This window comes from Gastrolobium bilobum, unplaced genomic scaffold (assembly GCF_033153095.1).
Source record: "Gastrolobium bilobum isolate Gb01-03AN ecotype WA unplaced genomic scaffold, APGP_CSIRO_Gbil_v1 utg16620, whole genome shotgun sequence".
Taxonomy (NCBI): Eukaryota; Viridiplantae; Streptophyta; class Magnoliopsida; order Fabales; family Fabaceae; genus Gastrolobium; species Gastrolobium bilobum.
The window spans coordinates 78,959-101,512 of NW_026896703.1; the positions used below are offsets into that span (position 1 = coordinate 78,959).

The following is a 22,554-nucleotide window of genomic DNA, read 5'->3' on the forward strand; positions in this document are numbered from 1 at the left end:
AGAGAGGTGAAGACAGAAACAAGTTAATCATAAAATGGAAAAGGCAAACAGTAATAAAAAGGGGGGGGGGGTAATCGACGATTCGAATTTCGAAAAATAATGATGGGTGTCAGGATGAGTCGTTTCAGATGTCAAGTCGTTTCGGAGATCGAAGCAGCCAGAGAGTGACAAGTGGCAATTAGAATATGAATGTGTAAGGAGCATTTAATGTGTGCATTGGGATAAGATAAAGAGGAATAGTAAGAGATAAACCGGGAAATAAATTCGGAGTAAAATAAGCTATTAAACTCCGAGCTTGGGGGCTTAATGTTCCGGGTTTGTATATTCGGGAATGGGCCGGAAGAACTGTGCCCGGGTTATGGGTCGGTTATCCCACATATTAGAACTTGAGGTGGGTCTTACCATGATGGCACGTTCAAGGTAACTACCTCTCATCCACGTCCAAGGTAACCACCCTCATCCACGTCCACTGCAACTACCCAAACTAAAAGTATATATAGAGGGGAATACCCTAGGAAAAGGGGACTCAGAATTAGAAAATCCATATTAATGTTCATCCAGAACACGTATCATTTTTTAATATTATTCTTTAATATCATTAGATTAAAATTTTAAAAAGAAAAAAATAATAAATATTAATTGAAATTTTGATACAATAATATCAAAAATAATAAATAAAATAAGCATTAAAAAAAATAGGTGTCTACTTAGGTGAAGATATTATGACAATAAATCAACGATCTAATGATGAAAGTTATAGTGAATAAAGTAGTAGATTAATAATCAATATTAAAAAACAAAAAGGTCTCGTCATCGTTCTTCTTAGTTGAGGCTGAGATAGAGTTAGAGAAAGCTAAGTGGTAAATGGGCACACTGTGGGTGTGTAACTTCCCGAACTGCACCACACTTGCTTGTAGCAACTGCAACTTCTCTCTAACGCACCACCACCAACTTCTCCAACCTTCTCTCCCTCTTAGGCAGTTCCACGTACAAGCTTCTCAGACCAAAAACAACAACACAAGGACAAGGATAAGGTTCTTCTTTTTCGTTCTCGCCTTTTCTTCTTCTTCTTAAATTGAAACAAGCGTTTGAAATTGAATTTCTATTGTTCCTCAATTCGGTCACCGCGCGATTTCAGGAAAAGTCGAAGGCTCAAAAGCGACGCCGAGATCTGCAACGATATCCGCCAATTCCTCGCTTCCGTTGGCCTCCCGGAGCACCACATTCCCTCCACCAAGGAGCTTTTGCACCACGGATGGTCCTTTCTTCTTTCGCTACTTCTCCTTCTTCAATTTTCATTTTCATTTGAATTTTTCTTTTGTAATGTCTATTGAATTTTAAGATAAACAACAACGAAAACTAAAATAGAATCGCAGAGTTTTTAAGTGCGAATGGCCTTATGTTTATAGGAATGACCTGGCAAACATTGTGAGACGAAGAGGACACAAACAGATTCACGAGCTTCTCACGAGCTCATTAAATGCTGAGACTGATTCTCCGAACACAGAAAAAGGTTTAGGTGAAAGACTGCACTCTGCAAATGATTGTGAAGGTCTTTTAACATGTCAAGTGAATTTCTTCTTTCTGAATTCACTCTTATCTTGTATTACTCATGATCATGACTGATGATGACCTAATGTAATACAATTTAAAGGTCAGAATGAGAAGTCGGACAGTTTGGTCGGTGATGATGTCGCGGCGGCAACGGAATCTCTTCCTGGAAACAGTTCTGGTGGTTTGTGTATTGACTCAACTCTGAGATTAGATGAATGCAGTTCCGTTGTAGGATCGTCGGGTGATTCGTCCGCGGAAGATGGTTTGGGTGAACTCAAAGATCATGCTGAAGAGATCAACAATGTGGCAGAGGGGAATGATTGCAGTAGTTCAAGGGAAGGTCTTTCTCCCAACTTTGATAGCCAGAGTTCCATTATGCCTACAGAAATTTCTGGTGAATCATCAAATTCGGAGTGTGAGGATAGTTTAGTGGGCAGAATTGTTGGAGAGATAATAACCTTGCCATTGGCAGTTCCTTCCAACACCTCATTTAATGATTCTGATCTTGACGCTGGAGATAAAGAGTTCAGTCATTCCGAACCATCTAATGATTTGTCCTTGGAGCAAAAGGACTGGTGTCCATTAGAAGGTCTAGATGACAGCAATAACAATATTGCTGAAGATGTTCCCTCAACATCTGAAGTTTCCATTAGGGAAAACTTATCTGGTGACAACAAAGTTGATTCAATTGTCTATTCTGCTGACAGTAGTTGTATAAATCTTGACGCTCCAGCCAACTTGTCTTTGGAGGAAAAAGTTGCAAATTTTATTCAGAATGGAGATTTAGATCCAGTTGAAGGTAATTCTGATATGCAGTTAGATATCGTCATCATTAATATCTGGAACTATGCCTTTGACAACAAGTGCTTGTGCTATAGTCAAAGCCCTTCTAACGGACCAATTAAGTTAAAGAATAATTTCTCTCTTCAGTACAGATTTTATGGACATTTTCCTTTTGTTGCCTCTGGACAAAGCGTAAGTCTAATTGTTTGATTCTTAGATCATGTCTCTGGCATTTCGAATGGGGATGAGTCTCAGGAAAGCAAATCGTATATTGAATCAGAACCTGTTGTTGATATGCCACTAGGCGCTCATCCACCTAAAGATAAAAATGTCACGACACTTAATGGGAACTCACTGACATCCAAGCGAGTTGTTCCATCTGGAACATTGGATCAGCCTCTTTGGTAAGTATTTTGTATTTTATGAATTCTAATTGCCAACTAGGATTGTGGGAAGTTCATTGATTTTAACAGAGCTCTTTTTTTTTTCTTGTGTGTGCGTGTATTCAAATTATATATAGGGATGATCACATGCCACATGAGGATCTAACTACTAAATTCGACAAGGATTTTAATGCTGAGGTCATTTTACATGTAAATATCCGGAAATTCTATCTTGATTGCAGCTTCTTGTGACCTTAATTGTTTGCTTTTCCCTTATTCTCATTATACAGGCTCCAAAAGTGCAAAATCAAAGTGAGATAAACCATCTCAAGTTCATGCTGGTAGTAATTAAAAGTTTCTTTTGTGGTTTAGATATTTATAAATCTTGCTAAATTTTTGTTTAGAATAGTTATAACTTGTTGTGCATTGGGGTTTGCCCTAATAGTTATAACTTATAATCATTCCTTCTTCTCTTCATTTTGTAATTGTGTGCATAGTATCAGAAGGAGTTGGAGCTCTGTCGGCTGAAAGAACAGATTGAGAAGGAAAAGGTAGATGAGCAATTTCTGAAAACTGGAACTACATGATGTGTGTATATATATATTTTGTTAAGATCTCACATTGGCTAGGTATATGGCCAAAGTACTCCTTATAATGACTTGGGCAATCCTCTCCTTTTGAACTAGCTATTAGGGTTGAGTTAGGCCATTCTCAATTCTCATATATATTAATTTTTTTTCTGGCATCCACCACTTAATTGGTTAGAATCAAAATAATGTTTCTCTGGGCTCTGTTCAATTCACCAGGAAAAAAGAAAAAAAAGAAAAACTGAAGATGGGGGCATGAGTGAGTGAGAGAGGTGACATCAAACATATCTAGGAAAAAACAGATGAGTGTAATTTATTTTTCTTTCATGAGAAAAAAATGCTGTACAGTAGTTTTCAATTTCTCTTTGTATAAGAACTGCTTTTTTTGGATGTCTTTTACTTCTTCTTTTTTTAATAAATAAGAGTTTACTGTTTTTAATGGAGGGGAAAAAGTACCAATATTTTTTTTATGTTGACATGATTCATGTGTATGTAATGGCAGCATGTAAACCTCCTGAAATTTATGTTATATTTGCAAGTCATTTTTAAGGATGACGATCACAGATGACAGCATGCTTGAGAGGTTCTTATAATTAAAACTTGAAATTGGATGGGTGGTCTTCCAAAGGGTCTCAGACTCTCAATTTTTTACACTTTAATATAAGAAATTGCAAATGGTTGTTTTAAGTTGGTGTAAAGATTTTTGTATGGTCTTAAAGTTGGGAAACTATATACTATCGCATTGAGCTGTTTTTTTTTTTTTTTTTAATGTGTTCAAAATTAAGTGTACTTCAAGCCAAATTTGTGTCCCAAATCTGAGAACATTCTACATATTTTTGGTATGTAATTGTGAAAATATTAATAAGATCTTAACTTACTAGAAGCAGCTGAGTTGTTTGTAGAACTTATTAGCATATGAATTAAAAAAAAAAAAAAAATCGTATATCTTACAGATCTACTGCTCAGTGAAGGGAAAATATTTATAAAAGATATAATTTCAAGTGATTTGTTTAGCGTTTCTCCTGTCCTTCTTTTCAATGTATGAGAGTTATTCAATACAACTCACTTAGTCACATGTTATTATTGCTTTCAGCTTGCTTTGTCTGTCTTGCAAACCAAGGCAGAGGCAGAAATCAGCAAAGCCAGAAAACTTATATCTGATAAAGATGCAGAGTTGCACGTTGCTGAAGAAAGTCTTTCAGGACTCAAGGAGGTATTACATCTGCATTCTTGTGGGCTTTTGAGCTAATAATGTATTCATAATATTAGAAACCAAGTGAGAGAAAAAGTACAAGAAAGTAAGAGAAAGTGAGAGAGAGTGCTCAGAGAGGGTTCTGAGAGAACTGTTACTGTAAAATGTAACTGAATTAGTTAAAATTGAACTACAGTGTTCTCTGATAAATTTATAGTTAATCTGACTACCTAACCATCTAACTATCTGACAGCTGTAATAACAGCTTAACGGAACAGTAACTGACACACTTGGTAGCTCTAAGACAGAGCATCTTGCATTTTCTTGGCCTAGTGGTTAGCTTTTGTTAAACAGTTTTGGATAGGAATATTGTTTTTGAAATTAAAAAGCAATTGAATAAAAAATTAATCGATTACTATAGTACAATAGATTATAACATTCCCTAACCTCATGATTGTAAAACAAATCCAATGAGCTCACCATAAGACTACCGGATCCCTGCCCTTATGGAGTTGTGTTTTAGTTCTCCTGAAAAAAGTCAAAGCCAGTATCAGACGCAATATCATCAGTAAGAAACACTTCAAGCAACATTTTTCAATTTTTGTATTCAAGAGGGAGCTGTGGTGGTCGTTTAAATTTCGGCACTCCCTTCATACATGAAATTGTCTTTGTTTTCCCTGAATTTAATATAATTTATATGAAATTGTATACACATTTCTTGCACTATACACATAAAGGATGCACTAGAAGAGAACATTGTTCTCGGCAGCTTCTGGCAATTATTATTAGGACTGAGGATATATGCCTGCTATTGGATGTGAATCTGAAGTGTCATTGGACTGATTTATATTTACCAGCAAATTCATATTTTATATTATGAAAATCTATAGTTGGATTCAAACTTTAATCCAGCTATTTGGTCATTAGCTTCAATAACTGCATGGTGACAGGAGTACCCTTTTTCACATGAAAGAGATATTGGTTCTATTGGTCTTGTATATGGTGTTTTTGGGAATAAATTAGTGAAATTATAGCTTTCTATCCAAAATGATAAAAAAAAAAAACTACTTTTTTTTTGTGATTAAAATGTGTAATGTATACCTGCTGAGCGCTGTGTTCGCTTATATTTCCAGGTTCAGATTGAGTTTTGTTGTGATGGTGATGTTGTGGAGGTGGCAGGTAGCTTCAATGGTTGGCATCACCGAATAAAAATGGATCCTCAACCATCAACTAGTGCTATAGACCTTGGTGGATCAAGGTTCTAAATATTTAGTGATAAGATACTTGTTTTTTGTACTGAAGCTTCAAATGTAATTGAAAATGTTCAACTAGTTACTCTTAGCTAATTAAATATTTATTTTCCGTCATTCTGTTCTTCCTGTTGACCATATATTGTTTGTAGATCATAAAAAAGGAAAGATAGGGGGTTCTTTGTTTATATGGCAGTTAGGTTTGAGGCTGAAAGTATCATTCCAATGATTTGTTATCAGAATAAGCCAGGGTCGTCTAGGATACAGATTGAAAAACTATTTTACATGCCCGCACAAAATAACAAAATAGTAATATCAGCTTAGTATTTGACGAAGTTAAACTGTCTTAATAAAAATATTTATATCTGCTTTTCGTTGTAATATATCCAGGAGATCCAGGTTTTGGTCAACGATGCTGTGGCTTTATCCTGGTGTATATGAGGTGTGTGCATCTTCTACTAAAGTTTATGCCATTGGCATCTGCCATATTCACAACTGGATATAATTAATGAATTCAATTTTTTTTTCGGTAAACATTAATTAATTCAATTTACTTCCAGATATAGTTGCAGTACTTTTAGGAAGAACATTTCTTGATACCCATGAATACAACGTTACTTTAGAAGCTTGCATTGCTTATGTTAATTTTCCTGGATTATCTTATCTGCAGTAGTCAAATATGTTAATTGTAACATTGGCCTTGATCTTTGTCTTTCTATAAATAAATACTCTACTATATTCGTTATATTTTTGTTTATATTTGTCTGTTTATGATTTTATTATTCATTTGTATGTAGTTTTAAAAGTTTTGTACATTTATTCTTTGGCCACTAAAAGTGACATGTATCAGAAGGCCTTTGGGATGACTGTGTCATGTTTTGATAATCACATAATGTAAGGTAGTAAATGAAAGGCTCTTTTCATTTTCAGTATCTTGTTTCAAAGGCTCATCTCTAGGACTGTGAACATCTCATGCACAAAATTCAATTTAGCTTATAATAATAATATGAAGTAGACCGTAATGTGGGTTTATATTGATTTAATCTATACAATAAAAATTTAACATTTGTAAGCATGACATCTGTTCCTTTTGTTTCTATCTAGCTGTTACTTAAAGCAGGGTGTTAATGCCGTGCAATGTGAGCTCTTGTGTTGTAATAGTCTGGAAAGAATGTCTTGTAGACACATTGTGTGTAAGATGAAATTGTTGTTGTGATTGCAATGTTGACTTTGTGAATATATATATCATTTACCAGAAGAGTTTATTGAAGCCTTTTTTTTTTTACGGACAAAAATCTAGCAGGGGCCTTGGTCATGGCATGCATTTCTATTTCTGTTTGAAGTAGCCTGATTAGAATCAGTAATTATTAGTTCTGCCCTTCAATCAGTATTTATTCCAGTTTTCATGTTCTCTTTCTGTTCTTTATATGGGCTTTATATTTATATTTTGTTTAGTATGGTAGCAGCTGGAATAGGTTGGATTATTTGTTAAATATTTGTTTCTATTACCTTTATGAGTTGTAGAGCATAAATACTTAAAAGATGTAATAACTGTATTTGTTTGTTGTAGATCAAATTTGTTGTTGATGGCCACTGGAGAACAGATCCTCAAAGGGAGTCAGTAACAAGGGGCCACATATGTAACAACATTCTAAGAGTAGACAGATGATGCATTCTGGTTCAGATCATAATTGCTAGATGTATATGAAAAGGTAAGATGATTGTTTCCATCTTGACTGTTCTTAAACATGAATGTAAATGTTGCCAGAGATACACTGAAAGTAACAGAATCGAACTATAGGTTTCAATCGATAATTGAAGATTCTGGATGTGCAACATCCTAAGATTAGATAGGTGATGCATATTTTGACTTTCTCTTATTCATTGATTTAAATCTTGTTGGGGCTTACCCACGCTTATAATTGATTACAGCACAGTCTTATAAATTTTTAAACTTTGAATGACACTGAAGTTGTGTTTGACATTGGTAGAGTGCCCTAATATTATTGTGGACTGTTGTAGGGTACATAAAAATGAAGACAATGGTTTGCTTGGGAATTTCTAAATTATCACGTTTGACAGCAAAATGGACAAGAGGGGACACAAGCATGGAAGAATGAGCAGAATTTAGATCGAGTGTCTTTTAATACTATCCAGCATGTACATTTAGGTCTCTCAGATTAATTTTGAAAACATGACATCATCCTGGACTCTGCAAAGATCAGTTAAGAATTAGGAGAAAATAAACCATTCGGGATGGGCTAATAGTGGGGGATTTTGGTAGTTCGGAAGAGGTTATAGGTTGAAACTTTCATTGTATCAATCAATTAGGAGAAAATAGAAGTTTCTTTTTTTTATTCCTCATCTCTTCATTCTGTTGTTCTTTGGCGGTTTTCAAAGCCACCCACAAGAACCAGGACAAAATTCATTTTGCTGAGCTCTGTAAATTTAACAAGTGATATATGATGACTGCGTGACTGCGTTTTCAAGTAAGCACGAAAAAAGCTAGCCACTCGAAGCAAAATTATTATCTGGAAAAAGTTGTGGGGGCATACCTGAATTTATATGGACTTTTGTTATCACTCAAGCTCACAAGTGGGAGGACCTCATGGCAAGTAGCACGTTGAACCTCTTGTCTTTGGACAGATTTGTGGAGTGCTTTTGAAAACAAAAATATAAAAAATAGGCTAATTGCCAGAATTGCGGAAACTTTTCGTTAATAATCCGCAGCATAGTTGTATGAATGGGATTGGTCTGGCGAGAATCCTTTCCTTGGTTTTTGATTGATGTTGCAAATGTGAATATGTACTTTGTAACTTATTTCATAAATGGAGAACAAGTAATCCGATTCATTTTTTGGTATTATACCAAATAATGCCAATCTAATTGATGCTAACATGTTTGGTTTAGAGTGCTTTGCTTAAAATTATGCCATTTTCAAGGTTTTTTTGGTAAATGGAGGAAAAGCAAAGCAATTGCTGGAAGCAATTTGGCTTGGGAATAATTAATATATGAAGCAACAATTGCTTTCTTCTTCTTCTTTTTTCTTCTTTCTTAATTTTTTTTTTTGGCTACAACAAGCTTCTGCTTTTGTGTTACTAAGTCCAAAGCCCATGAACTATAAGTCCAAAGCCCATGAACTATAAGCCCAAAAAGTGGAAGAAATGAGCATGTGGAAACCACGTGGAAAGGTCTAGCTTGCAATTTCTTATAGGCGTGTCTCTTTCCTCACCTTTCCACTCACACCCTCTACATCTCAAGCTTTTCCATACGATAAAAGAACAGGGCTTTTTGTTTTGCCCCATAGTTTCTTTACTTTACTTTACTTTACAAAATGGCGATGGTTATTGCTTCTGTTGGTGTTAATCTCCGTCCTCTGTTTCCATCTTCCTCGTCCATCACTTCTCCATCATCTCTATTTCATTCCCGCCACTCTTTGGCCGCAACAACAGGACCCGTGCTTGGCCACAAGTGTTTTGCAGCGAAGGAGGACTTGCCCACAGCCATTGAAGTAGTAGAATCGAGAGAGAATAGCGAAACTATCTTACACTCTTTCTCTCCATTGCCATTGCTGTATGCCGCTACACTCCTACCTGGAGGTACTTAACTCTAATCCTTTCTCTATAAACATCTTTCTTATCATTAACTAAATAAAATAATAATCAATTTGTATTAACAGGTGAAGCTGTTACATCTGCGTTTGGGCCTTTTGTTGAGCTTGTCAAGTCATTGAATCTCCCTGACTGGCTTGTGCATTGGGGTCACCCTGGCAACATGGTACATATTTCTACATTGCTAATAGAATAGTGTATATTTATTTCATAATATTTTATATATATATATGTATATATATAGTTATCTTTATTATATTTTTTAGTAGGATTTTTTACTCTAATGTAAGATTAAGTCTTATTTTTATTTTTAATCGTTAATTTTTATCCATCTGACTACAACCGTCCATTTGACTAAAGGTTGGAATTTATTTAAAAATAATAATTAATTAATTGATATAATTTAATAAATTACAACTATCAAATGCACAGAAACCAACAACTGAGATAAGTTGTACCTGTAAGATTTTTAAATTTACAAGAGAGTCAAAAGATCCTCATTTATATATTCTGTAATATTTAAATATTATAGTATATTTTATATTTATATAAACACTATACTAATATTATACACAACAATGTATGTAGTAGTAAATGTTATTTAAGAATTAGAAAAAAGATTCTATTTTTGTTTATAACTTATAATAATAATGAATGATTAGGATACGATAAACAGTAATTTATTTATGAAAGAAGTGTGTGACCTTTTAAAAATACAAACTTAAATTTTTTTGAAAAAGAGATAGACATAAAGAGGTGTGAGACCCACACTTTTATATTTTTTTTTCTTTATTTTTTTTCAGTGTGACTCATATCTTTTTGTGTCTATTTCTCATTTAAAAGGACACACACTTTTTCCTTTATTTATATTACAAAATTAAGAAAGAGAGGCCTTGTCAAATGAATTGGTCTCTTGGCTTGCAGGCAGTTGTGCTCTTTGCTATGGGTGGCTATGGTACCTATTTGGGTTTTCGCATACGCTATTCTGATGACGTGGTATGGTGTGAGTGTGATATCCCTTACCAATTTTACAACTTCTCCTTAAGCTTGGTATTTATAGCTTTTTATTGAATGTGTGTTTGCAGGAGGAAAAAGCTAAGGCCAAGGACTTGCATCCCAAGCTTTTAGCTGGTATGTTTTTCTTCTTTGCTCTTGGAGCTACTGGTGGAATAACATCTCTGCTCACATCGGATAAACCCATTTTTGAGAGGTAATTAATGAACCCCTATTTGTTTATATTATCTATTGACTATCCTCAGGCTTGAAGATTGTTACTTGTTAAATTCTAACTTCCCTATCATAATAAGTCTTGTTTATTGATTTTCAATATCAAAAACAACAATCTTATGCATTAGCCAGTAGCTACTCTTTACTTCATTTCCTGTCGTTCTTTTTGTTCTTTTGTTTGCAGTCCTCATTCTGTTACAGGCATCATTGGCCTTGCTTTGTTGACAATACAAACTATATTGCCTACGCTGTTTGAGGTAATGGTTATTTCCAGCGAGCTTTTATTGATATCCTCTTCTTTCTTTTTGCTCCATTGATTTTTGAATCATGTTACTTGCACATACCCATTTCCCATATACACACATTTAAAGAAAAAAAATAAAACCTTATTTTGTTTATGAATTAGAAATGAGTTGATCAATGAATAAAAAAAGAAAGTGTCTTAAGAGTGTATATATTTGCAACTAACTTCTCAGTCCCAATCTTGCTGTAAAGAACATTATCAAGAACTTTACATTCTTGATTTATTTGTACTAATTTTTCCCCTCCTCGTCTCCCGTGAACTTGTTATGATTATTCACCCCTTTTATTTACTTGAATGAATGCAGGGAAATCCTGGAATAAGGAATGTTCACGGTATCTTGGGTAGTGGTATCATGACTCTTTTTCTTGTTCATGCTGCCCTTGGTCTTCAATTAGGCCTCAGTTACTAAATACAACTTCCATTGAACGGGTCTTGTTATGTTGAGGTATTTGAGTTATGGTGTACATTCTTTCCTGCACAGGTTCTTAAACTCCGACAGAGAACTTTGATTACCAGGATGTTATGTTCTCTTCTATAATTTTGTCTAAAAATATTGGCTATAATTATACTACAAACTATTTCACATCTCACGATGGAAATGGGACTGAGAACTTGGTATTTTAGTACCATAAAAGTACAATTACTTATTGTCTAAAGATTCCAATTGCAGTTTTTGAATTGTAAGTGCAACTAATAACTAAGAGGTCTTAAATAGTTATTAAGTGCCCAAACACCATCAACAGAGATACCAGATATAAACTATTGTAGCATTTTATATGATTCAAATTGTGAGGCGTGTCTCCTGACAGAATAAATATCACAATTGACAGAAAGTGTTCCACTCGCATTGGTGATTACCCCCGTTACAACATTTTGATCCCAATCATTTTAAACGCAATTCAAATAATGGTTCTTCAGAAAGATCTTCAAACTTTTTGTTAGCAATGCCGTAGCTAAGTAGTGACGTGGTCTACAGCATCCCTGGCCCTGGCCCAAGCAAGCCATAATTGCGGTAAATCTTGTAACGACAGCAGTTGCAGTTTTGAGGGCCAGTGCTTTCGCTGGTCCTCACAAAGGACAATTTTCTGAAAATGGAATATTTAAATGTAATTAATCAAAATAATTTGATAAAAATAATTTTTTTTATGGTGTCATGTAACATGATACTCACTTTTTTTTTTTTACAAAAAGGGATAAACATTTCTTTTTTTGGAAATTAAAAGTTGAAGTGAGATTAGACATTGTGCCCACCTATGTTGGCGGATTAACATTTCTTTGATTAACATTTTTTTGTAACATCAAAATGATATTATTTTGGGATTTAAAATTAAAAATAAAGAATATTTTGATAAAATGTATTATATAAGAGGAAAGTAGAATTTTCAAGTTATTCTTTATTTTTAATCTTAAACCCAAAATGGTGTTATTTTAAGATATAGGAGATAATTTTATTCGAGAAATATATTTCTCCTTATTAAAACTTAGGTGTGATGGGAATCTTGATTGTCGAAGTTCATGTCTAGACAATTAATTTTCCTCTTTGATCTTTGCTTGCCTCTCTAATGTGTGTATGTAAATTCACATAGGACATATGTATTAGATTTGTATATAAGTAAGGTGTACAAGAAAAAAAGATAGATAGAATAAAGTATCACAATTTTAAAGTAGTGATTGTGCACAGAGATAAGTAAATAACAGTTAGGGAAGGAAATATTAAAGTACAAATTCTAGAGAAGACAATCATGGTGATAGTGACATATAGTTGCGGCAGTGCTCAGGTAACACCTGTTAACTCATTATGATGCTATTATTAAGAGATTGTTTGATATTTTTCTAAAATTTGATAGATGAAAAATTTATAAATCAAATTTCATGTAATATATTTTTTTTTTATATGTAAATCTATCCTAAAACATTTTGGAGCATTTTTTTTAGAGTTTTGTTTCTATTTTTGAAGAGACTCCAAAGCCTAATCCTAGAGGTTAAAGCTACGCGCCAAATTAGGATAGGAAAAAATTGTTGGGTCGAGAAAATTAATAGGATGCAAATGAAAACAAGGGTTGCACAAAATAGCTTAAAAAGGAAAAATTGTGTGAAATATGAGTCATAAATGAAAGTACTAAACAACACACGAAGGAAAAATAAATAGAGCGAGTCTTCCGTCTATACTCTCTCTCTCTCTCTCTCTCTCTCTCTCTTCCAGTAACACAATATATGTACATAACACTATCGATTTTATCCCTTCTTCTTTCATTTCCTCACGTTTCGCAATCTTGTTCATAGTCTCAGAGCAACTACACTACTATACACGGTACGTGTACGTATCTCTCGCGAATTTTGTCTCCTAATTCAAAATTCAATGCCATTGTAGTTATCAGATCTTCGATCGGAATCCCCAATGCCTGCTTCTCATGATTCGTATTCTGTTTTTGGCATTTTAATTTCCGAATTTAGGTTTTGTGTGGTTCTCTGATAATCTGATACGTTTTTCTGGTTCTAGTTATTTCGTTTGTAACTTGTTTCTTTTTTGGCAATGCAAAACAATCGCAGATCTATAGCTTTTTTACCGTCTTTGTTCGCTTCGTGTGCTGTTTGCGAAATGTGACTGTAGGTCATGTTTGGAAATCAAAGCAATGAGAGACATTGCCGATTCTTTTGGAGAGTGATTGGAAAGATATAATGAGATTTAATCTCTTTTTGTTCATGTGACTTTCCCAAACTCATGAACAAAAAAATTAGCGAACGAAAACTCACGCCTTAATGTGCTATGAGATACACATCTAGATCTCTGCTAAGTTTCATCAACAATTCTCTACAAAATTCACATGAAATCCAATGACTATATACTGCTTATGTTCCTTTTTAAAAGTCTTATTTGTTTTGGGTTCCATTTTATCTCATTTTAGATTAATAGTGATTTTTTTCCCCCCTGATTTTATTTTTGGTATTAATTTAATAAGAGAGATAGAAGATTCAAAGAAAACATTTTTTTTATTTCAATAAACATAAATTCAGTCAAATACAGTTATTTTTACTTATAATATAGGTTATTGAGAAACTCTCTTAAATACTTGAACAATTGATTAAAAGCAAGCAACTGAGAGGGAAATTAATAGTAAGTGATTTTTTTTTTTTTGGGGGTCTCATGACAGTATATATTTTAAAATGTGCATTATTTCCTTCCTTAGTGCCGTCTGCCTGCAGGACATTATAGGAACTTTAATGGATATGTATGCAATAGGTACTGCCTTAAAGTTTCAAGTTCATTGCTTCTATTTAAGTCAATTAACATATATATGCTCGGGGAGTGTGGTCCCCACCTTTTTCTTGTTTTGAACAGCAGAGATGGATACTTTCCTCTTCACCTCAGAATCTGTAAACGAAGGCCACCCTGACAAGATCTGTGACCAGGTTTCAGATGCCATCCTCGATGCTTGCTTGGAGCAAGACCCAGAGAGCAAGGTTGCCTGTGAGACCTGCACAAAAACTAACATGGTTATGGTCTTTGGTGAGATCACAACCAAGGCGAATGTGAACTATGAGAAAATAGTTCGAGACACTTGCAGAGGAATTGGGTTCACGTCAGCTGATGTTGGTCTTGATGCTGACAAATGCAACGTTCTTGTCAATATTGAGCAACAGAGCCCTGATATTGCCCAAGGAGTTCATGGTCATATGACCAAAAAGCCTGAGGATATTGGAGCTGGTGACCAAGGTCACATGTTTGGTTATGCTACAGACGAAACACCTGAACTAATGCCACTCACTCATGTGCTTGCCACTAAACTTGGTGCCAAGCTCACTGAAGTCAGAAAAAATAATACATGCCCGTGGCTGAGGCCTGATGGAAAAACCCAAGTGACTGTTGAGTACAAGAATGATAATGGTGCCATGGTCCCTATCCGTGTGCACACGGTCCTCATCTCAACTCAACATGATGAAACTGTCATGAATGATCAGATTGCCGCAGATTTGAAAGAGCATGTAATAAAACCTGTCATCCCTGCTGAATACCTTGATGACAAGACTATCTTCCACCTCAACCCTTCAGGTCGGTTTGTGATTGGTGGACCCCATGGAGATGCTGGACTCACTGGAAGGAAGATCATTATTGATACCTATGGCGGGTGGGGTGCTCATGGTGGAGGTGCCTTCTCAGGCAAGGACCCAACCAAGGTTGATAGGAGTGGTGCATACATTGTTAGGCAGGCAGCAAAAAGTGTGGTAGCTTCAGGGCTTGCCCGTCGTTGTATTGTGCAGGTTTCTTATGCAATTGGAGTGCCAGAGCCACTGTCCGTGTTTGTGGATACCTACAAAACGGGAAAGATTCCGGACAAGGACATTTTAGCTTTGATCAAGGAGAGTTTTGACTTCAGGCCTGGGATGATTGCCATCAATCTTGACCTCATGAGAGGAGGCAACTTCAGGTACCAGAAGACTGCTGCTTATGGACATTTCGGACGAGACGATCCTGATTTTACATGGGAGACCGTGAAGATACTCAAGCCCAATGCTTGATTGAGTTACCAGCCATGGTAGTTTTAAAAGGTGGTTATAATCGTAATCATCTTTCTGATTTTGGGTTAGACAAAAAATAAAGGAGCTTCAGTGAATACATATCTTATTTGAGATACTTTTTCAGCTTGGATTAGAAATGGGAGCAGATTTGTGCTCTCCTAGGTGGAGGCGTTCACACAATAGGAGCATGCAACATTAGCTACATCTTTCGATATTGGTTTTACCTCTTTAAATTTCTTTTTACTGCTACCAGTTTTTTTTCTCCTTTCTGCTATTCATTATTTCGCAACCAATTATCTTGTGTGATTGGTGTAAACTTACAATGTCATTTGATTCTTTTTTTCACTTTGTACTTTACTATATTGTTTGCCAAATGGCCGTAGTTTCTAATGGAAAGGTTCAATAAAAGTTTCTAATCTGATATTCACAGAATTATCGGATGATTAGAAATGTTATCCATTTTTGTGATAAATTCTTTCAAAATATTAATTCTTTTACAATGTAATCGAAATTCATGCTTGGTTGTCAATGGTAAGCAAGGAATAGTGACCAAAATGCAACTGTTCCCCTTCTTTTTTACCTAAATGCCATGCGGGCAAGTTCGCTGGGCATTGTAGCGAACTATGTTTGCTGATGTGTCACGTTCCTAGTGGACACCAAGTTCGCTACATCAATGCCCCTGCGCGTTCCCACCTGCCAAGCCACGTGGTAGACATGCAGCAAAGTTCGCTGGCCAGGTAGGCGAACTATGAATAACGGAGCGAACTTGGTGCAACGGCTACTTTTCCCTCAACTCCTCTCTCCCTCTCACTCTATCTCTTTCTCATTTTTTTTTCTCTCTCATTGTGTTTCTCTCTCAACATTTAAGGTTAGTATTTTATGAAGTTATTTTTTTACAGCTTTTCCAAGTTATTTAAATATTGTTAATAATTATTTTTAGCATGAAACCTTAGGTTAGAAGACACAATTGTGTATTATTTAATATTATTGTTGTTAGGTTTTTATATTTATATTAATGTATTATTTAATAATATTAATTGTTTGATATTATTTAAAGAATTTAAATTGAGGTTATAAAATATATATTAATGTTGTTAAATTTAGTAATTAATAATTTTTAATTATGCATTAATTATTAATATTAATTGTGCCACATTATTTAGCTATTGGTTGGTACCGTAGGGTAGGAAAATTGTATATTAATGTTGTTAAAATTTGTATAGAATAAATTATTCATTATGCATTATTTAGTTATAGGTTGAAATGTAGTTTAGAAAATATTTATTTTAATGTTGTTAATTGTATTCAATAATTTTTTTATTATGCAATATTTAATAATATTAAATTAAAAAATATTATTTAGTTATAGGGTTTAAAATAGGTTAGAAAATTTTGACATTAATGTTGTTAAATTTTGGTATTTAATATTTTTTATTATGCAATTCTTAATAATATTAACTTAAATGACATTATGTAGTTATATAATATTAAATATATTTAGTTATAGGTTGAAAATAATAATTAATTAGCTCTTCACGTATCATTTCTGCGGGTTGTTAAACAATAATGAATTAGCGATCAATCCATGTTATTTATTGTATACATAGAGAGGCTGGTTGACTTACCGATGGTCATTGAACAAATGAAATTTGAGTCAAGTTGTTTGTGATATTGTGAAAGTGATTGACTAACACATGTGTGGAAGTTGTTCTGTATGCCTATTAACCATTCAACACCGCCTTTTTTCAGATATGCCCTCATCCTCCATGGATAACCGTCATTATGATTTTGGAAACCATTATCAGCCTTTTCGAATCACTTTTTTGCATGACAGTTGTGTGATGATTTGCCATACAGTATTGTTTGATGGCCATCTGTACATACTGCTTGCTTTCAAACTGCTGGTTCTTATAGAGCTCTTGACCCATCTGCCAATTTGGTACTTGTGCCCCTTGCATTTCATCACACTCCTGATTGGGGTGTGCCCAGTTAATGTTCGTGTAATGGCTTATTTGCGACCAAAATGGTACAATATCCTCCCTTGTTTGACACCAAGTTCGCATATGATTACTAATACCATTTCAAATAAAATAAAAACAACCGTAAATAACCTAATCTGCCATTGGTGGTGGGTCATGCGTACCGATAATGCCTGGTGTTAGAATCGGTTCACACAATGCAGTAGGCGGCTCCATTTCGAAATCACTATCAACGTCTGTATCCGATGAGTCACTATCATGAACAAGACAACCTCTTCCTCGGAACTATCAGTACGCCACGAGGGATCATACATGTCATGGGCATGAATCACATCTAAAGGCATTGTTAGTGTGGGTGACACATGCATATCATTCGGATTTACTTGCGGCTCCCTGTTAATGTCTATGGAGTAACTGGTAGGGACGGAACTTTGAGTGCTTGCCTCTCCACCAGTGTTTAGTTCCGCATACAATTTGATGTATGAGGCCTCTCCATGCTGTCGAAATGCATCAACTACTAATGAGACATCTTCATCCTCCACAACCTCCACAGTAACCCACTGCACCAGGTTACCCCAACACATCTAGCAATCAGTCGAGACAACGATTGACCCCGTTGTAATCTCAATTTTTTGTATATTATTTTCTTCAGCTCACTATATTTGCAACGGGGACTCATGCGGAACATCTTCGTATCTCCTTCAAACACTTGACCGTTCGGTCCAAAATATCTTCTCCCATTGTAATATAAAATGCATATTAAATCATTGGTACTCTCACTCATTATGTAATGAAATTATAAAGAATAAGAAAAAATAGTGGTTCTTTCAAAGAAAAATGCAACAGAATGACAAAGTGGGTGTGAGAGGTGAATGAAGGGGGTATAAATAGCACAGAGTTCGCTATAAAGGGCAACGAACTGTAACTGTCGGCAAGTAGTTCGCTGTCCCATGCAGCGAACTTTCAGGGAACTGCCACGTGGCACTAAGTTCGCTACAGGGTACAGTGAACTGTGTCAGTTGCTGCTACTTGGCACCTAGTTCGCTGGCCCATTCAGCGAACTTTGGGGGTGGTGCCACATGGCACATAGTTCGCTTGGACCCTCAACGAACTAGGTGCATGTCAGACACGTGGCACACCTAGTTCGCTCTAAGTGGCACCGAACTTGTCCAACCTGTCAACATTTTTTGCAGCCAAGTTCGCTACTTGGAGTAGCGAACTTGGTGTCCACCAGGAAAGTGACACATCAACAAACAGAGTTCGCTACAGAGCTCAGCGAACTTGCCCACATGGCATATTGGAAAATAACATTGTTGGCGTGACATTTAGGTAAAAAAGATAAGGAACAATGAAATTTTGATCACTGTTCCGGTAAGCAATTACCATGAATCATTTTAAAATAATTTATATTGTATAGTTAATAAAATTGACCCGAATATCGATCTACCCTAGTTTTCATTTCAGTGTTCCAGAATGAAATTATTCATGTAGGATTCAGATTTTAGAGTTATCAGAAATCAGTTTTCAATCAATTTTAGGTACTTTCTATCTTCTAAGGGATTTTTTTTTTGGTAAACTCTAAGGTAATTGTCACGTATGGTAGATTTCTGAATTTTTTCTTCCAAAAATATGATTTTTTCGAGATTTTATTTTGTGAGCAAAATTTAACCAAGAATACCATCCAGAGGGGTGGTATTCTTGGATTCTAAGGAAAATGAAAATTTTGACACATTCTCAATAATATTTTACAATCAATCAAATATAACATCAGAAAAATTAATCCAAAATTTTTGAGATTATTTTTTCCTACCAAATATTTATTTTTGTAACATTTCCGAGAAAGTCAATTTTCTACAATATTCTTGGGAATTGTAATTCCCGAAGGAAATTTTTTTTTTCCTCTACCAAATGTCCCCTTAGTGAATTAGTAAACTGCTCCTATGGGCTATCGAGACGGATGTTCATACAGAGCCATTTGGCCGGTTTAGAATAATTTATTTATGATTTTTCGAAAAAAAAACCCATTTTTTTTTATTAAAATATGATTTCCATATTTTATTTAATGTTCACTGATGCAAGCACATGGACAGAAGATGGACCAAAGTGATCTTTTGGAAGATCAAGCTGCTAACATTAACATAACACTTAGGTTTTTTTACATTAGCATGACAGTTACATTAATAGAAAGTTATAAAAAACTTTTCTTCGTTTTTCAAATATGTAAGCCAATTGGTGACAATCCATTGCAACAAGCACTGCCGCACTCGCATTGACTCGTGAGAAGGGGAAATTTGAAGAGAATAACAGACATTGCAGAAATTAGCAACAATTTATAATATAAAATAAGACTTTAATGTTTCTATAATAAAGATAGATTAAATTACCTGCGTTCTCTTTCAAAACGACATCATTTTGAGTTAAAAATTAAAAAATTATAATGATAAAGACTATTATAACCTAGAATATATTATAATTACAAAAATATTTTGATTTCCGTCCCAAAACGACATCATTTTAGACTCAATGGAGATAACTTATTTTCATTCACTGCAGAAAAACTAAACTCATAAAATAATTCATAAACTTGTAGATGCCTCTCAAATGGAATTTTTTTTTTCCAGTATTACGGATGTATCGACCATTCGGTACATCTTTTATTAAATATGAAAAAAGTAACATATTTACACTATCCTTACCCTTACCTTTGTGGTTATTTTCTTTCATATTCCTAATTTATTCTTTTTTGGTAAGGGAATACATACTCTTGTTGTACGGAAAATACACTCCTCAAATGGACTATTTTGTGTTACAAGTGTACAATGTCATCGTCTTAATTTAAACTATTTAACTGAATGCATAAATTTGCAAATTACTCAAACTCATATTCATTAATCTACTCCTAATGACTTTCATTGAGATTGATTCTACCAACAGAGCTCCTGAAACTTGAAAGCATATAATATGCACGATAGTTGATCGAATGATACATTGTAATCTGGGTCAAATAATTATTGCGCTAGATTATATATGGTTGAGCCTGCGATGTTTGAGTATGGACCTTGGCTGGAATATTGCCACGAGATGTCTAGCTAACTAGCGGATGTTTCGCGAAATGTTTGGGCTGGGGCATATGATTTGAGGTAGTTTAAGGAGACCTAAGGGTGGTAATCATAAGGCATCCCAATATTCAAGTTAGTAAGTATTCAAAAGGTCAAGTATTTATAGAAAGATGATCATACATGGACTTAATAGCTGCCTTTGTATGATGATATTCATTCTTATTGCTGGACTAAGATAGTCTTCGCAAACTATCCCACTCATAGGATGCCTATAGACAGACTAAGTCTAGTAGATATGCGAGACGATTGTGTTTCCTTACTTATTAAGGATTAGTCTTTGGGTCTTATGAGCCTTTAACTAGTTGGGCCTATAATCTTGCGTGGATTAAATTCAGATCATCAACTATAAAGCGTATAAGAATTTTTATTTCTTTTATTTTGGATCGTATATTAGAGATGTGCTCAAGCACTTGGGTACGGAGAAGAATAAATGACATACTGGATTATAGTAGAATTTTAAAGTAATAGTTAGATGGAATTGAATAGGAGCAAACTGGAATAGTGATGAAGCTGTTCTTTCATGACTGAAAGGCTATGAGTTCAAATACAAGAAACAACTTTTTTGCAATTATGCAAGAGTAACGCTGCGTATAAGGATTGTCTCCATCCACATTCGCTAGTTGGGTTTAATGAAAAGTATTATTATTATTTTTTTAAGTTAGATGGAATTTTTTATTAAGGATTATTCACACATATCCAAGAATCAATAAGTTGGCGACATTATTATGCATTTTTTTTTTTGATAAATTATCGTTGACTCTAATACATTTTTTCGTATTATTGAACTTCCAACAACATCATTACATCAAAGTTTTAAAAAATTGAGGTGGTATATAAGTTAGTCCGCAAAACGTGAATTATTTCAATAGTTAAACTTTAATTTAAGGGAAATAATACTCTCATGCCACATGAGATTACATTATTTTCCTACACAAATTCGTTTTCCGTGCCAATTAATTTTTTTTTTCTTTTTTAATATAAAATATGGGACCCACATTTAACTTCTCTCTACTTTTTTTCTCTCCTACAATCCTATAACATAAGAAAACTTAAACCCTTAATTTAATCTTGTTTTCTTTGAACGGCATGCTAATGAATATATTTAATTTTTGTTTACTAATATTTTGACTTGTTTTAAATGGTACTAACTGAAATAGCCGTAGAAAAGAAACATTTATTCTTCGAAAGTTTTTGAGACAAGTACTAAAGAAAAATTTGTTATCGAATATCTTTTCCAGCAGCTTAAATTAGGTTATAGGTTTTTTTTTAGGGAAAAAATATTGTAACAACCAAGTTGAATAATTATCATGTTATTATCAGTCAATTTCACCGTTAGATCGATTATGTGGATCAAATGATTATATTTATTTCTATATTTGTATGGTTATGATTCCCCATATTTAGAGTGAAAGTATTAAATATGAGAAATCATAACCATACAAATGTGGAAATAAATATAAAATATTAAATTTGAGAAATCATGACCATACAAATATGAAAGTAAATATAACCGTTGGATCCACAAAATCGATCTAACGGTGAGATTGATGGGTAGTAATTTAGTAATAACTTGATAGTAACACAACTTGGTTGTTACAATATCATTCTCTTTTTTTTAATAGCTTTACTCTTCCTCAAACCTTACAAAAACAAATTATTAGAAATGCAAATAATACAGTATATGACTTTCTCTCTCTCTTTTTCATTATTTTTTTTATTTGGAAAAAGTTCACCAATGCCCCTGTGGTTTGTTTCAGAATCACCTATGCCCCTGTGATATTTTTTCTATCACATATGCCCTTGTGGTTTGCAAAAGGGTATATTTTTTATCACATATGTCCCCGTGGTTTTTTATTTTTTACGAAGCACAGGGGCATATGTGATATAAAAAAAAACCACAGGGGACATAGGTGATTCTGAAGTAAACTACAGGAGCATTGATGAACTTTTCCCTTTTTATTTCACTGTCTCCAAAATATAAAGTAGATCAAGGTTACCGTTATGAACCGGTGGGCTGCCTGCTTATTGGGCCATCTAGTAGGCCCAA

The 22,554-nt window shown here is 34.4% G+C and overlaps 3 protein-coding genes across 8 annotated transcripts; all 3 read left to right on the forward strand.

The window, feature by feature from the left end:
* Positions 1 to 833: 833 nt before the first annotated feature.
* LOC133301524 (protein PTST homolog 3, chloroplastic) lies at positions 834 to 8,593 on the forward strand. 4 transcript variants are annotated; one of them, XR_009750210.1, is made up of 14 exons: positions 834 to 1,034; positions 1,139 to 1,258; positions 1,410 to 1,552; positions 1,655 to 2,353; positions 2,555 to 2,741; positions 2,858 to 2,930; positions 3,011 to 3,061; positions 3,218 to 3,271; positions 4,401 to 4,520; positions 5,633 to 5,757; positions 6,140 to 6,191; positions 7,320 to 7,461; positions 7,551 to 7,603; positions 7,772 to 8,593. XR_009750210.1 is itself a non-coding variant. In XM_061501161.1 (13 exons), exons 1-12 carry the CDS (start codon positions 865 to 867, stop codon positions 7,416 to 7,418), a joined length of 1,893 nt encoding a protein of 630 aa, XP_061357145.1. In that variant the 5' UTR covers positions 834 to 864; the 3' UTR covers positions 7,419 to 7,461; positions 7,772 to 8,593. The 4 variants fall into 4 exon arrangements, 3 of the variants coding, with proteins under 3 accessions (XP_061357145.1, XP_061357146.1, XP_061357147.1); XM_061501161.1 differs by lacking the exon at positions 7,551 to 7,603; XM_061501162.1 differs by lacking the exon at positions 7,551 to 7,603 and having other exon boundaries at positions 2,858 to 2,918.
* A 415-nt stretch (positions 8,594 to 9,008) lies between these two features.
* Positions 9,009 to 11,501, forward strand: LOC133301530 (uncharacterized). The gene is made up of 6 exons (XM_061501172.1): positions 9,009 to 9,348; positions 9,429 to 9,526; positions 10,285 to 10,356; positions 10,446 to 10,570; positions 10,772 to 10,844; positions 11,196 to 11,501. The coding sequence occupies exons 1-6, from the start codon at positions 9,084 to 9,086 to the stop codon at positions 11,298 to 11,300; spliced, it is 738 nt and encodes a 245-aa protein (XP_061357156.1). The 5' UTR covers positions 9,009 to 9,083; the 3' UTR covers positions 11,301 to 11,501.
* A 1,604-nt stretch (positions 11,502 to 13,105) lies between these two features.
* On the forward strand, positions 13,106 to 15,786 carry LOC133301523 (S-adenosylmethionine synthase 4). Of its 3 annotated transcripts, XM_061501160.1 has the most exons (3): positions 13,116 to 13,202; positions 14,235 to 15,426; positions 15,522 to 15,786. In XM_061501160.1, the coding sequence occupies exon 2, from the start codon at positions 14,237 to 14,239 to the stop codon at positions 15,407 to 15,409; it is 1,173 nt and encodes a 390-aa protein (XP_061357144.1). In that variant the 5' UTR covers positions 13,116 to 13,202; positions 14,235 to 14,236; the 3' UTR covers positions 15,410 to 15,426; positions 15,522 to 15,786. The 3 variants fall into 3 exon arrangements, with proteins under 3 accessions (XP_061357143.1, XP_061357144.1, XP_061357142.1); XM_061501159.1 differs by having other exon boundaries at positions 13,106 to 13,208; positions 14,235 to 15,786; XM_061501158.1 differs by having other exon boundaries at positions 14,235 to 15,786.
* Positions 15,787 to 22,554: the final 6,768 nt, after the last annotated feature.